At 54.9% G+C, this 14,036-nt stretch overlaps 1 protein-coding gene across 4 annotated transcripts in view; it reads right to left on the reverse strand.

The window, feature by feature from the left end:
* Positions 1 to 1,285: 1,285 nt before the first annotated feature.
* CRHR2 (corticotropin releasing hormone receptor 2) overlaps positions 1,286 to 14,036 on the reverse strand; it is a 48,479-nt gene continuing 35,728 nt past the window's right edge. For 3 of the 4 annotated variants that reach the window (XM_044765298.2, XM_044765299.2, XM_044765300.2), the window contains 5 exons: positions 13,265 to 13,337; positions 6,376 to 6,461; positions 5,428 to 5,563; positions 4,936 to 4,977; positions 1,289 to 3,460 (listed from right to left, as the gene is read on the reverse strand). In XM_044765298.2, coding sequence (XP_044621233.1) covers positions 3,320 to 3,460; positions 4,936 to 4,977; positions 5,428 to 5,563; positions 6,376 to 6,461; positions 13,265 to 13,337 — 478 coding nt within the window. In that variant the 3' untranslated portion in view covers positions 1,289 to 3,319. Of the gene's footprint in view, positions 3,461 to 4,935; positions 4,978 to 5,427; positions 5,564 to 6,375; positions 6,462 to 13,264; positions 13,338 to 14,036 lie in introns of all 4 variants that reach the window. The other variant, XM_044765297.2, reaches the window with a different exon arrangement.

A 14,036-nucleotide genomic window follows, 5' to 3' on the forward strand; every position in this document is an offset into this window, starting at 1 on the left:
ACAGCAGGCACTTTATGGCCCCACTTTGGTGATGGACCTGGGGCTAGGAGCTGTGCTGGGTCAGGGCTCTGTCTGTAGTCTCTCACTGGGAGTGGGCCAGTGGCTGGTGTGAGGAATAACCTGTGAGCTCAAGTCTTCTCCAGCTTTACCAATCGAGGGGTGGGAATGGAAGAGTTAAACAGGAGAGCCTAAGGGCCCGAGGGGTCTGGATGCTGGAACTTGCCAGCTAAAGAGGAGAGTCTGCTAATGAGGCCACTTTCCAGGAAGACCAGCTCAGTGAGGGGCTGCCTGTGCTGAAGTAGACACTAACAAGGACAGGCTTGGCTGCGAGAAACAGGTGCCTAACGAGACTAACAAGTCAGGGACCCAGAGAGAGGGCTTAATGGCTGTGGTGGCATTTCAAGGCCAGAACTCAGCGGGGGCCTTGACCAAGGGCCCCAGTAATGAGGGGATGCAGGATCAGCATGGGACCAAGGAGGGGCCTCCACTGAGCTGGAGAGGGAGCAGGTCAAACTGCCTGCTGAAAAAAGGTTAGCGACTTTGATGCTCCCCATGGCAGGCCTTCCAGGGAGCAGGGCCAGTGGGGTAATGAGCCAGGGGCGGCATCTGAGGAGCAGGGGTGAGTGGCTGGGACTTGGCGCTGAGGCTCTGCAGAGGTGCAGGTTCTGCTCTGACCAGCGCTTAGTCTCTCCTGGCTGGCAGAGTGCTCCAGTTGGGCTCTTGGGGCTGAGCCATTTGCAGGTCCTTGCTCTACAAGAGCCCCCTGATGATGCTAATGGAAGTGGCCATTACGCCACCTCTGTGTGCACAGGAAGACTTTCCAAGACACACTGAGTTCTGTCTCTTGGGAAAGCACAAAATTAGGGCACCCCACTACCCTCCTGCTGGACAGAAATGGAGCAGAGCTCGCCTGGCCACATCTCATTCTGGTGCACTGTCCTGCACTTAACCCCAACCTGGCCCAGCCCGAGTGCCAGCTGGCACACAGGTGCCTGTGTGGTGAGAAACCAAATGAGCACATGCCCGGGGCAGCAACACCCTTGGCAAGTCTGATAATTCTCAATTCCTTTTTTTCAAGCCAAATTTAAAGAGGACTAAAGTGGCCAGCTGACAGATCATTTTTGATGATAGATGACTATGCAATTTTTGGTTCAGAAGAAGTTCAGAGAAGTGCGTGACATCTACTTATTTATGTGACATCTGCTTCTTTATGGGAACAGGCTTCTCAGCATGCAAAGCTATAAAAAATTAAAAAAATAAAAGAAATGATGCTGAGTCCTGATTCATTCTAGTAATAAATATTCACCCATAGATTCATGAACAATTAAATTCCTATGCATTTCATTAAGATGTGTTTTCAATAAATTTTCCTTTTCAGGTTTAACAATTACTTGTAAAAATTTTTGGTATCTCTGTTGTTTTAATCAATTGTGTACTATATTTTATAACAAAAAATAGTTGTAATTACTCAACACAGAAGATTTTTTTTAAAAACCCTTAGAACCTTTAGGAATCAGGAAATTAAGTATTTCAATTTCTAAATATATTTTGTGGCAGAGAAGCATGATAAGGTGAGCAATAACACACTTTCAGCCATAAAAAATACTGCATTCATAGAAAATTCTATAGGGGAAATGGGATGAAGATACAAGTTCAAAGAGAAAAGGAACAACGTAAAATTTCCAACTGTTAAAAAAAAAGCAGGTTGTGTTTTTTTAAGGTAGATGAAGGTAGGTATTAAACCACTGTTGTGTTTGAATTCTGTATGATGTAAAGGGTTGTGACAGTTTTATTTTAAAATGTAGATATTTACCAAATGCCAGAAATTACATCTCTTGCAAGTTTTAAAACTTATGTAAAAAATATTAGATGTCAACTTAAAAACATGCAAGATGGGATACAGAATTTAAAAAATTGGGGTGGGGGGTGGCGTCGCTAGAGTAAAACGTTTTCGAACCCTGGCTGGATGGCTCCTCCTGCCGCTCGACCCCCACCCTTTCCTGGAGGGAAGCAGGGATGGAAGACAAGATGGAAACCGCCCTGTGGTTGTTGCTCACGGCCGGGTCTTGTCTACGCTGCCCTCCAGTTTCCAGAACCTTGGCCTTCGTGGCGTGCTGGGTGAGCTGCACTTCTCCTCCATGCTGAATTAAACTGCCTTTGTCGGGGAGGAGGGCCAGAGAGTGGCTGGGGCAGACAATTAGGGACAGACCTGCAGGCACACAGGGTAGAGAGGGAGAACCAGCCCCTGGCCAGGGCTAGAGTCTCTGCAAACGAGGATGGACCCAGCCCACCATTCTTGCCCCATAGCACCCCTGCGGATGCCTGGTCCACTTGACCTGAGAGGAGGCCGTTTGCACAGAGGCATGGTTTATTTCACAGAGAGCAGAGATGTTGGATCTGAAGGGGAGGCTGGAGCTGCCTCGGTGGGGGCTGGGGGGTTAGTTCCAATCACCAAAGACATACTTCGGTTTCTGCTGTTTCTACCCCACTCCTTCTCCCAACCTGTCCCCCAGGCTTCTTCTCGCTGTTCCGTCCTGTCCCACGTATCTGGTTGGCCTAAGGGTGTATGGCTGCCCTGGCCATGTCTTCCTCCTCACCTGCCCCTCCCCAAGCCCCTGAATCTGTGGCCTCAGCTGAGAAGCCGTCTCCCAGGAAGAGAGACAGCATCCTTCATGGGGCCCCAGGGGCAGCAGGACAGCTGGGAGGGGTGCAGGGATAGTGGGGTCGGGGTGGGGTGTAAGTGAGGCTTCTCTAGGTGAGAGTCCCTGGGATGAACCCAGCTGAAGTAATGCTTTACTCCAGCTGCTGTACCTACGCCCAACTGCAGAGGGCACCACTGAGCACAGGGGCAGGGGGCAGGGAGCAGGGCCAACTATTACACTGCTGCTGCCAGAGGGCTGCACCATGAGTGGAGCAGAGGAGCCCCAGGTCCGCCACGAACTAGCTGTGTGACTTGGGCCGGCCCTTCCTGGCTCTGGGCCTCAGTTTTCTCATCTGTGAATGGGACTATAGTGAGGCTCTAGTGCAAGAGGCTGGTATGCACAAATGCCTGAAGACATGACCTGCTCTTCTCGGGGGTTCCTGTGACTTCTCCGCTCTGCTCCTCTTGCACTGACTCTTGGGCCCCTGGCTGGCCCTGGTTCCCTGGAGCCACTGTGCTGCTGCACAGCCTCTCTCCTGCCAGGCTGGGGAGCTGGTCTCTCCCCTCCTTCCTGCCCCAACCAGGGCCTGCATGGCAGGGAGAACCCAGAGCAAGGCAGCGGAGGAGGATGGGGAAGGTGTCCCGATGGAGTGATGGGTGAGCCGGGTGACCGAGGGGTCATACAGCGGCCGTCTGCTTGATGCTGTGGAAGCTGACCCGCGTGGGTGACGTGGGGATGGACATGGCCCGGGCCTCGGGGACTCGGAGGGAGTGATGGTCCTGCCAGCGGTGCCACCTCTTCCTCACGGCCGAGCGCACCTGCGGGGGAGGTAGAGGCTCAGCTGGGCCTGTGGGGGCCAATCCTGGAGTCCGGGACAGCTCCCTCTAGCTCCCTGACCTTTGCAGGGCCATTAAGGGAGGCTGGGGTGGACCTCTTGACAGCCACCCACACACCCAGGGACTGGCTGGTTCCAAAAGCGGGGTCCCTCCCCTGCTGCTGACGGCCCTGAAGCTCTCGCCTCCTCTGCAGCGTCTCTCCAGTGCCCCTCCTGCCTCCCTCTCCTGGAGAAGCTCCACCGCATGCAGACTCCCTTTGGACTCATTGCCTTCCCTTCCCGGCTTGCTGTGCCACCTCACATCTACCACAGTGGGACCAGAGGACCCGGCTTTGTGAATCCGCCCCTTGCGCTCTCCCAGCCACCTGCTGAAATCTGTGCTCCACTCTTGGCTGGCATCCTTCTCCCTCCTGAGTGACCTTCCTCTTGCCTCCTCTGCAGCCCTGACCTCCACCTCCTGAGAGACCCGCCTCACTTGCCATAACATGCACCGCCAGCTAGAAAGCTAATCGTTCTAGTCATTTCAAAGCCTGATCGTCGCTGGTGCCATTTTATTCTCATTTGCATCGTAATTGGGGAATTTTCCTGTAGAATGGATGGTGTCCCCCACGTGCTAGCCTAGCATCTGGTTGAACAGAATCAATGCTCCGTGAGCGCCTGCTGTTTGCTTGGAAGGAGAAGAGGCTCCTTCCCTCCCCGCCCTCCAGCCCAGGCCGGCCTCCTCGGCTGGACCTTCCCATCGGGGCCTGTTTGACTGACAGAGCCCCAGGCCTGCAGAGCCACCCAGCCATTGCCCTGTGCATGGGCAGGGGAAGTCGCCTGAGCCAGGCTTGGCATTCCTCTTGAGGGTTTGGAAGCTGCCAGGCCCTGGGGGCTGTGTCTGCTCTTTGCTCCAGAACCCACTGTGTGCCTTCTCCCACCGCAGGCCTGAGTGAGCATCTCTCCCTAGGTGGCCACTAGGACTCTGGGCCTTGTGAGGTAGCCAGGCTTCACCGGATGCCTCACTTGGTGCCTCACCCAGAGCCCACCCAGAGCCCACCCAGAGGTGTGTGGTCTTCTCTGCGTTGGGGGGGGAATGTGCTGGTATCTCTTCCTCTCCCTGAGTCCACAGAGGCCCAGATGCATGGCTCACACCTGACTTGCTCCTGGGAGCTTTCTCCTTTCACCACCTCTGTTCTGGCTTCTCTCTTCTGTGACGCCCTGCCCACCCAGCGCTCCGAGCACATTTGGGGAGTGCTGGCATGGTGTTTCTGCCCTGCACATGGGCCTTCTCAATTGAGTCCCTCAGGCAGGATTCCTGTCCCCCCTGGCTGGTTTCTCCGGCCTTCCCCTCCCTCCTCCAGGGCAGAGCTGAGGGACACCTGCACTCCCGAAAGGCTGGGCAGCTCAGCTAGAACAGCCCCAGAGTGGGGTCTGAGGACCTCCAAGCCCAGGCCTCCCCAGGGCCCGGTCTCATACCTCTCCATTGAAGAAGCAGTAGAAGACAGACACAAAGAAACCCTGGAAAGGAAGGAGGGAGTGGTCAGTGACCTGCCCGGGGAACCATGCTGCCTGGAGGGGTGGAGTGGGGAACAGGGTCGCTGGGGAACACTCTGACCCAGGACCCCAGGGGGTCAGAACTGGCTGGGGCCTCACCCCTCATGGTGCAGGTGTATGGGGGTCCACTGCGAGTGATAGGCTGCCAGGAACCCTCAGAACAGGTTCTGGGCCAGCAGCAGGTGCAGGCTAGGATGACCCAGACCCAGTCTGGGGTTGGACCCACCCAGGCCCTGGGTTGGGGGTGTCAGGGACCAGGCTCAGGTTCAATGTGTGCATCTGCTTATATTTAGTGTGTACATAAGTGAACCATGTGTGGGCCAGTCCCATGTGCCCATCCTTGTGAGGGCATGGGCACAGGAACATTCCAGGTCAGGAAAGCTCACTGCAGCCCCCATGTGGTCCTGCCCCCACCTGGAAAGACTGCAGGAAGGAGTTGAAATAGATGAACACGATCTGCGACAGGTCGTCTTCCCCGGGGTTGACGAAGAAGAGCATGTAGGTGATGCCCAGAAGGGGCAGGAGAACCAGCGTGGCCTTCACCGCCTTCCTGCGGGTGAGACAAGACCTCCTGAGCCCAGGCTGCAGGCCGGGCCTCACTCAGGTTGCATCTTCTGGGAGCCTGAGCGAGCTCCCTGGAGGCAGGAGAAAGGCCCAGATCGCCTCCTTCTTTCTCCCCCGCTGGGGGTCAAGGCACCCACTGAAACCCCCAAACAGTTCGCCATGGATGATTAAGTAGCTGGGAACTAAAGGGATTTTTTTCCTTTTTGCAATTACTAATTATAGCTTTTAGCTGGTTAACCCACCCATTGTTAACTGTGCTGTGGAGGCAATATGGTATCTGCCTCCCACTAGGCTCCTATAGATAACATCTCCCTGGAGCCTGGGTCACCATGGTGATGGGTGATTGAGCTATTCATCAGGAACTGGAACTCCTTGTCCTCTCCAGGCCAGTTGAGACCACCAACCCATCAACTGGGCCCATGCAGATGTCCCATAAGCAACCTTTTTACGTCAAGAGGCTAAAAACTCCACCCTCAGATCATGTTCACGCTGCCATTTTGTGAACATGGGTCCTATGAAGAGGCATGAAGTCTGACTACGCTTGCGTAGATCATCAATTACCTCACCTCTCCTCATCTCCAATCACCTCTCTCCACATTGCAGACCACCTTGCCCCCTGTCCCATAAATATCCCTGAGTCCCTGTTTTCGGGGAAGTATATTTGAGACTCTTGCTCTTGCTTCCTCACATGGCTGCCTTGTGATTAAACCCTCTCTCTGCTGCAATCTCATCGTCTTGGTGTTTGGCTTTCCGAGTGGCGGGCAAAAACAAACCTGGCGCGGTAACACCATCACCTACCTGTACTGGATGGTCTCTGAGGTGGTGGACGCTCGTAACTTTGTCATGAGGATCCTGACGATGTTGAACAGAAATACAAAGTTGATCTGGAGGGAGGGAGGCAGAGGGAAACAGGAAGGATCATGAGGTGGGGATGAGCTGAGAGGCAGCCACCTTCCCTTGTAGCCCACTGAAAACCCATGTCCCACACACACGCCTGTCCCGCCTGGCACCCCAGCACCTGCCAGGGGCCCCAGGGCCTCTCCTCCTCCCTTGTCGGGACAGGAAGACACCCCCATTTGCTTGGTTCCCTTCCTGAAGGTTTCCCCACCCCTAGACCCAAGAGAGGAAAAGCAGCCTTGGAGACCATGAACAAGAGCACAAAGGCGACTCCTGCTGAAGCACGAGTCGTCAGAAAGTCCCCAAGCACCAGCCCGGCTCAGGGGACACCACAGGAGCTGGGCCCAGGGATATACTGGGCCCCTTCCCCTCTCTGCTGCAGGGTCCACATTTGTCAATCGAGGGTCTCCCTGATGCCCTTCTGACTGAGGACAGACCTGCCAGTGGAGCAGACCTGGCAGTTGCTGAAGGAGTGATTAATCTCTCACCATGCATCCCCTGGGCCCAGGAAAACTCTAGAACCTTTGCAGACACCGCTGAGGCAATGAAGATGGATGGGCTGCTGTGCTGACTCGGAGGTTCCTGGAAGGGCCTCATTTATCTTCATTCTGTGCCTTCTCTCAGCATCAGAGCCTGCGCACCCAGCCTCTCCCAGAGACCCACCTGAGTGGCAGCCTCGTGCTGTGCGTGGTCGCTGTGGGCCTGTTAATCCGTGTCTGCTTGTCTGTGTGGCAGTGGGCTGCCCTACAAATGCTCTGGGTTGCATCTGTGGGTCTGTTCTCTGTGCTGTGTGAGTGTGTTTGTCTTGGAGGGTGTGTTCACGTGTGAGTGTGTATCCAGGAACATGGGCATGCCTGTTTCTCTTTATCCATCTCCAAGTGTGAGCAGACAAGAGAATGAATGTGTGTCAGCTTGACACCCTAGGAATCTCTCCCAAGAAAGTGCCCATGAGTCAGAGGGAGATACATATTAGCCCAGGGGTGTCTGCTGGCTCATGTGTGTGCACATGTGTGAGTACACACACACACCCACATACACACAACTCCTCCCAAGTCTTAGTCCTGATGATCCATCACTTCTTAAGCTCTCCTAAGTTCTGGATCCCAGGCCGCGAGTGGGGGGACACAGGCAGACATTATGGGACAGACATCCCTGTGGCCCCTGGATGACCCCTAGGCTTGAGGATGCTCTGTGGGCCTGGGGGGCTCAGACTCCTCCACCACAGCCTGCTGCTCTCACACCCACAGTGCCATGGCCTAGTGAACCCCGGGTAAGGGGTGGAGGGGGAGGCCTTCAGCCAGGGATTCCCACGGCCTGCCACACCCTTTCATCTAATTTCTCATCTAATTTCTAGCTCCTGGGCTTCTAGTATATTCCCTTGGATCATGAGGTCGCCTTAACACATAGGTCGACCCTAATTTTCTTATACAAATTGATACAAAATACTTGACTTTTTCTGATTCTTCCTAACTTCTCTGAGAGTAGGGGCTGTTGGAATCAAAATATGTTCTCATTTCTGCCATATTTCCCTCCATTAAATTTTATTCATCCATCATCCAGCAACCCACTAACCAATTTATTCAATTATCCACCCACTCTTATCCATGCGTCCCTTCATCCATCCATCCATCTAAATGTTTACTGAACCATCCATTCATCAATTTATCTACCCACCCACCCACCCATCTATTTAATGTGTAACATCCATCCACCCATCTATCCATATAGTCATCCATCCATCTAAATATCTACTCAACCATCCATTCATCAATCTATCTACCCACTCACCCGTTTATTTAATGTGTAACATCCATCCATCCACCCATCTATCCATATATTCATCCATCTATCTAAATATCTTCTCAACACTACATTCATCAATTTATCTCACTAACCCATTTATTTACCCACTCACCCATTTATTTAACGGGTAACATACACATGTCCACCCACCCATCCATCCAGTCAATAAACAGCTGCTGAGCTCCTCTGGGCTACAGGGCCCTGTTAAATGTGCAGATGCTAGAGCAGGACAGGGTCTAGTGTGCAGACTAGGCAGGGTCTGGGAGACAAGGCCTTATCTTCTCTCCTCGCACTAGGCAGGCAGTTAGTGATGCTGGGTCTCTGCAGCCTGAAAGCCCCTCTCTCCTTATGAGTGAGGTTCCCAGCCTCTCTCTTTACAACATCTGCTCCACCTCAGCCCCTGCAGGCACCTTCCTCCCTTCTCCAGGGAGCCACTGACCACTCCAGCCCACACTGAGCTCTCCATTCTTGGACTCCCCTTTCCCCCTCACCAAGAAAATCCCAGCTCTTCAGTGAGCACTGGCTACTGTACCCTAATCTTGTCCAACCTGGTTTCTGGTTTTATTCATTCATTCATTCATTCATTCATTCAGTGAACCGACTCGCCATGTGCCAGGCTCTGAGACGGGCACCAGCAATGCTAAGTGGACATGGCTGACCTGGCTCCTGCTTCCAGAAGGCCTGTGGTCTGGGGGGAGGGGGCATTGCATCTTTCCTGAGGGGTCAGAAAGGCCTAGAGCAACGGCACGTGAGCTGACAACTGAAGGAACGTGCGGGATTGTGTTCCACGCAGAGAAAAGGCCAGGGGAAAAAGCCCTGGGGTGGGGGAACAGGCCGGCTGGTGGCAGTGTGGCTAAGGTGAGCCGAAACAGCGAAATCTACTTCCTTCTCCAACAACCCCCGTGGGCCCCACCCAGTCTGGAATGCTCTTAGGGCAGCCTGCAAGGGGGGGGGGCTCTGGGAATGCTGAGGGGCGAGGGTGCACAGTGAAAGGCTGAGAGCGGAGCCCTGGAGAAGCTTCCTCTGAGAAGTCCAGCCTTGCATCATGCTGCCCCATGTTTCCTGCACTCTGAGGCTGGCGTCTCAGGCCCCCACTGGCATGTTAGTCCCTCAGGGGAGCCAGCTCCATCCCTAACGAGGTTGTGTGGGGGTGAGGGCCCCAGCCTGGTCAGAGCCCAGGCCTGGCAGGTGGTGGTGGGCATCAGGCCACCATGTGATCTTCTGACTGGGGGTCTGGACATCACAGTTGCTACCAGGACAGACATGGGAGGCCTACTGGTCCCTAATGTGGATCCAGTACTCACATCGTTCCAGGTTCTGTCCCAAGTACTTCATGACTATTCCTCAAGTGGCAGCCTTATCCCCATTTTACAGATGGACAAACTGAGGTTCAAATAAGCTACATCGCTTGCCCATGCCACAGAAGTAGGGGGGGCTGCTGTCAGATTTGAATAGAGGCAGCTTGCCTCAGCATCCTTCTCCCAACCCCTACATCACACTGCTGCTCCTGCAGGAGTTAATGAAATGTGAGCTGGACGGAAGGAACCAGAGGGAAGGCAGTGTGCACACTGCCAGGGGTGGATGATGGCAGCTCAGGACAGCACTGTAAGGCCTGTCAGCTCAGGATCCGAACCTGTGGCACCAGGTCCTGGGAGAACTGCTGAGGGCAGAGCCCCAGGGCCACTAGCGTGAGTCCCGAGCCCACTAGTCCTCACAGTGACCCCACGAAGCAGGGACTGGCATCCTCGTGTTACAGGTGGGAAACTGAGGCTCCAAGAGGGTAAAGAGCGCCCTCAGGATCTCACCACAAATCCCAGGTGGCTCCAACCACTGTTTGTTCCATGACGTCACACAGCCCATGGCCTCCCACAGGGGCAGAGAAAACAGACAGCCCCACTCACTGGTTCTTCACCTCCAGTGAACTGCCATTCACCCTCCCCCACCCCTGTGAGGGCGAGGGCACCTGCTAAGTCACGGCGCTCATGGGATCCCCTCCACCATCTGCACGTGCGCAGAGGCAGGCAGGCAGGGAGGGAGGGAGGAGGTCGCAGCCCTTGGGGATGTCCTCTGCTCCCCTCCAGTTATTGGGGCACTGCCATTATACCTCAGGGCCCTCTTGTCACCCCTCTCCAGCTCTCAGCTTCTTGTACGGCACATTCACCAGATCAGGTAACATGGTCAGTCAGTCTGTCCCACCTGGGTCTGTGGAGCCTGGTGACTTGTCACCAGAAAGTCCCACAAGATGGAACTGGGGGTGCCCCCAACAGCCTGGTGGCCAGTCTGTTTCATGGACCCTGGGAGCCTGGTGCTCACTGGGTGCCTCAGTTTTCTCCCCCTGTTGGCATTTTTGAGGCAGGCAAAGTCTTGAGGCCCCAAGTTCAGAGCCCTACTGTGTGCAGGGCACTGGCTGGACCATGGGGAAGGCCCAGACATACACAGCCCAGACACACATGGGCATCCTGGCAGGCCCCGGGACACTAGAGTTCTCCATCTACAGTGCACATCAAAACTCCCAGGGGTACTTGTTCCAAATGCAGATCTTGGACCCACCCAGGACATTCCCAGGGGTAGGTCGGGGCCCTGGAATCTGCATTTGGAACAGGGCAGCTGGGATGTTGCTTGGAGGAGCAATGAGCGAGGAGATACTATCCATGGAATGAAGAGCCAAGGCTTTAGCCAGACAGACCTGAAGTGCCACCCACCGTAGGTGCCCAGCCTGGATCACCCAGGCCCCTGTGTTCACCTGTAGTTGCTGGGGACAGTTTCCAGCCTGAGGCTTTCTCTGGTGCGAGGGGAACTAGCTCAGCCTGAAAACAGGGGCCCCTGGAAATGTGGGGATTTACTGTCCCCTGGGCAATCTCCACCCACGAGGCATGAAGTGTGTGGATAAGTAACCCAGCTTCCCTCGGGGGGCAGTTCTGAGGCTCTTCCATGTGCCTGCCGCGGGGGAGCCTGCTCATCATCGCCCTTTGTGGGTTTCCTCCCTTGCTCGTCTCCCGCTCCCACCCCTCGCTGCGCTTCCCAGGACCACCTCCCAAAAGAATGCCTGGTGCTAAGTCCTGGTCATATGGCTCTCATTCCAGCTGTTCCAACCGGCATTTGTGCGGCCTTGGACAAGTTGCTTAATTAACCTCTCTGAGCTCCTGCTTCCTCACCCGCCCAAGAGAGATAGCCACAGAGCCCAGTGTGGAAGGTGGGAGCACTTTAAAACACTCTTGAAGAGCACTAGCCCTGTGCCTGGTCCAGGGCAGAGCCCGATAAACACCACGTGCCTTTCCCATGACAATGGCAGTCACAACAGCCCCCTGCAAACTCAACCAGCCAACTCACTTCCCGGAACGCAGAAATAAGTGTGTGTCTCTCAGCAGCAGAAATGCAGCTGTGAACCTCTGGGGCAGAGCAGCGGGGGCCACCTAGAGGACGGCAGGCACGTGGTGGGTGACCGCCCCTGAGTGTCAGCTCCGTTAGCTATTAATGGTGGCCTTGGGCAGGCCATTTCGTCTCTCTCGGTTTCTTCCTCTGTAAAATGAGGAGCATAATCCCTACTTCCAGGTATCAAGGATGTGAGGATTGGAAGTACTGAAGACAGAGCTTCTGGAAGGGCTCAGCTTGGAACCTGGAAGCCCTGTCAGTGCAAATAGCCAGGTGTGGGCTGGGCCAAAGGGAAAGACAATCAAAGTGCTCCTGAGCCAAGGGGGGAGGGTGGAACCAGAGAAGGGGGCAGGGAGAGGGGGCCGGGAGTTGGGTCTCGATACTGAGCCTTCCACGCCTCACTTTTTCTGTTTATTTCCTCACTGCCATCCATCCTTTGCAGCCGGGCTTGCTACCCGCTATGGGTGGCTCCCCATCCGGGCCAGGCCCTCTTCCTTGGCTGGGTCCCAGGCTCATCTAAAGCCCTACCCCTCCAGGATGGGCTCTCAGCAGCTGGCAAGGAGGAGATGGGTCTCACGGAGTTTCCCTTCATGCTAGGGGGTGAGTGACTCATTGAAGCTGGGACTCCAAGGACAATCCTTCCCCCACTGACTGGTGACAAGGACCGGCTTCTGCCTCTGAAATGAATGGAGCCCTGATGGTGGAATTTCAGGCAGTGGGTAAAAACCTTCCTAGTCATCAAGGACACTCCAAAGATGGGGGTCAAATGAACCCTGGAAGAAGTCACGAAAAGAAGGAGAGTCAGGAAACGAAAGAGATAAAGAGTAATTGTCTCCAAGGTCAACCAAAGAAAGCCCCATTAAGCACCAGCTGTGTGCAACAGGAGGATGGAGTGCTCCCCACAAGGGGTGGGTGGCCCTTTAAGGAAGCTAGTACATAAAAAAGCCTGAAATTACCGAGCCTGAAATAAGTCTTACGTAAATGCCAATTTCTTATGGGGCTTTTTGTATGTCTCTTTTTTTAAATGTATGCTATATAATGGATTCATTTTGGCAGAATGCAGCCTCTAGTTAAACTCTACCTTAATTAAAGCTCGTTGTGGATTAAAGACGTGGCGGCAATTATACCTTAGATGCGAATACATTTGGCAAAGGGCGGGGAGCTGGACAAGAACAATTGCTCATTACGCTTCATTCTGGTCCCACTATTCCACGCTGGGGGCGGTGGGCTGGGCCCCAGACAGGGTCCCTGCCAGTAGAGGGGGATGTAAGTCTGGGCTGAACAGAGGCCTGCATACCCTTCGCTTGCCATCAGCGGCCCCCTCCCCTGGGTATCTCGGCATTGTACCTGGCAAGGGGACTCATATGTGGGAGGCACTAGAAATCTGCCAGTTGGACCCATTCTCTGCCCAGAGAAAGAACCTGAGGGCCAGAGAGGGGAGGGGGCCACACCGGGGCACGGAGTGTGGGGGAGAGAGAGCCAGGAAGGTGGTGCCGGGCAGCGGGGTGATATGTACAGAGTGTGCATGGGGCGCCACTCCAGGCCACATCCCTCACCAGCATCTCTGCTCATCCTCTGGTGCCCATCCCCATCCTAGTCTCAAGTTAGGACCTACCAGGAGCACAAGGATGATGGGGCCCTGATAGATGTAATCCACCAGATCACCGGGCTCCTTGCCAAACCAGCACCTGCAAAGATGGAGAGGCTTTAAGTGACCTGCTGAGCTGGAGCCTGACGACCACTGCAGACTTGGGCCCAGGGTCCTCCAGCTTCACCCTCCCTGAGACCCCATCTCCAGGGCTGCACCTTCCCAAAAAGCCTGGGTGCACAGCCCCAGCCCCACTGACCATCCTGCTTACCCCTGGGCTGCATGTTGCCTTATATGGAGGGTCTGGTCTCCCCAGCTGGATGGAGGGCAGGCCCTGGGGCTCCTCCTCCTTCTTCTTACTCACTCACCCCATGCCAGACTGCTGGGCCCAGCGCTGGGCATGCAGGAGGCTCACAAGTGAAGGGAGAGCTGGGCTCCCCATTGCTGGCCCAGGGACAAATCACCCTGTGCCACCTGTTTCTGTATTGCTCAGAACTCATTGCTTCATGTGCCAGGCACTCAGCCACTGAAAGCAGCAGATGGGGAGCCTTATCCTGCCCTAAAGCCTGGCCTTTCTCCAAGCTGAGCCTCATTCACCCAGTGAAGGGGGCCTGCTGCTACCAGAGGCTTCCTTATCCTCCGAGGAGAACGGTGGGTGGAGATGCTTCAGGGTCCAGGGAAATGCTGGGCCAGCACCTGGTCTGGCTATGCCAGCAACTCCTATTGGACCTCCGGAAGGGCCACACGGACTTTGGGAAATTGACTGTGTCCTCCACAACCTCAGAGATCATCTGGTGCA

This window comes from Equus asinus, chromosome 1 (genome assembly GCF_041296235.1).
Source record: "Equus asinus isolate D_3611 breed Donkey chromosome 1, EquAss-T2T_v2, whole genome shotgun sequence".
Taxonomy (NCBI): domain Eukaryota; kingdom Metazoa; phylum Chordata; class Mammalia; order Perissodactyla; family Equidae; genus Equus; species Equus asinus.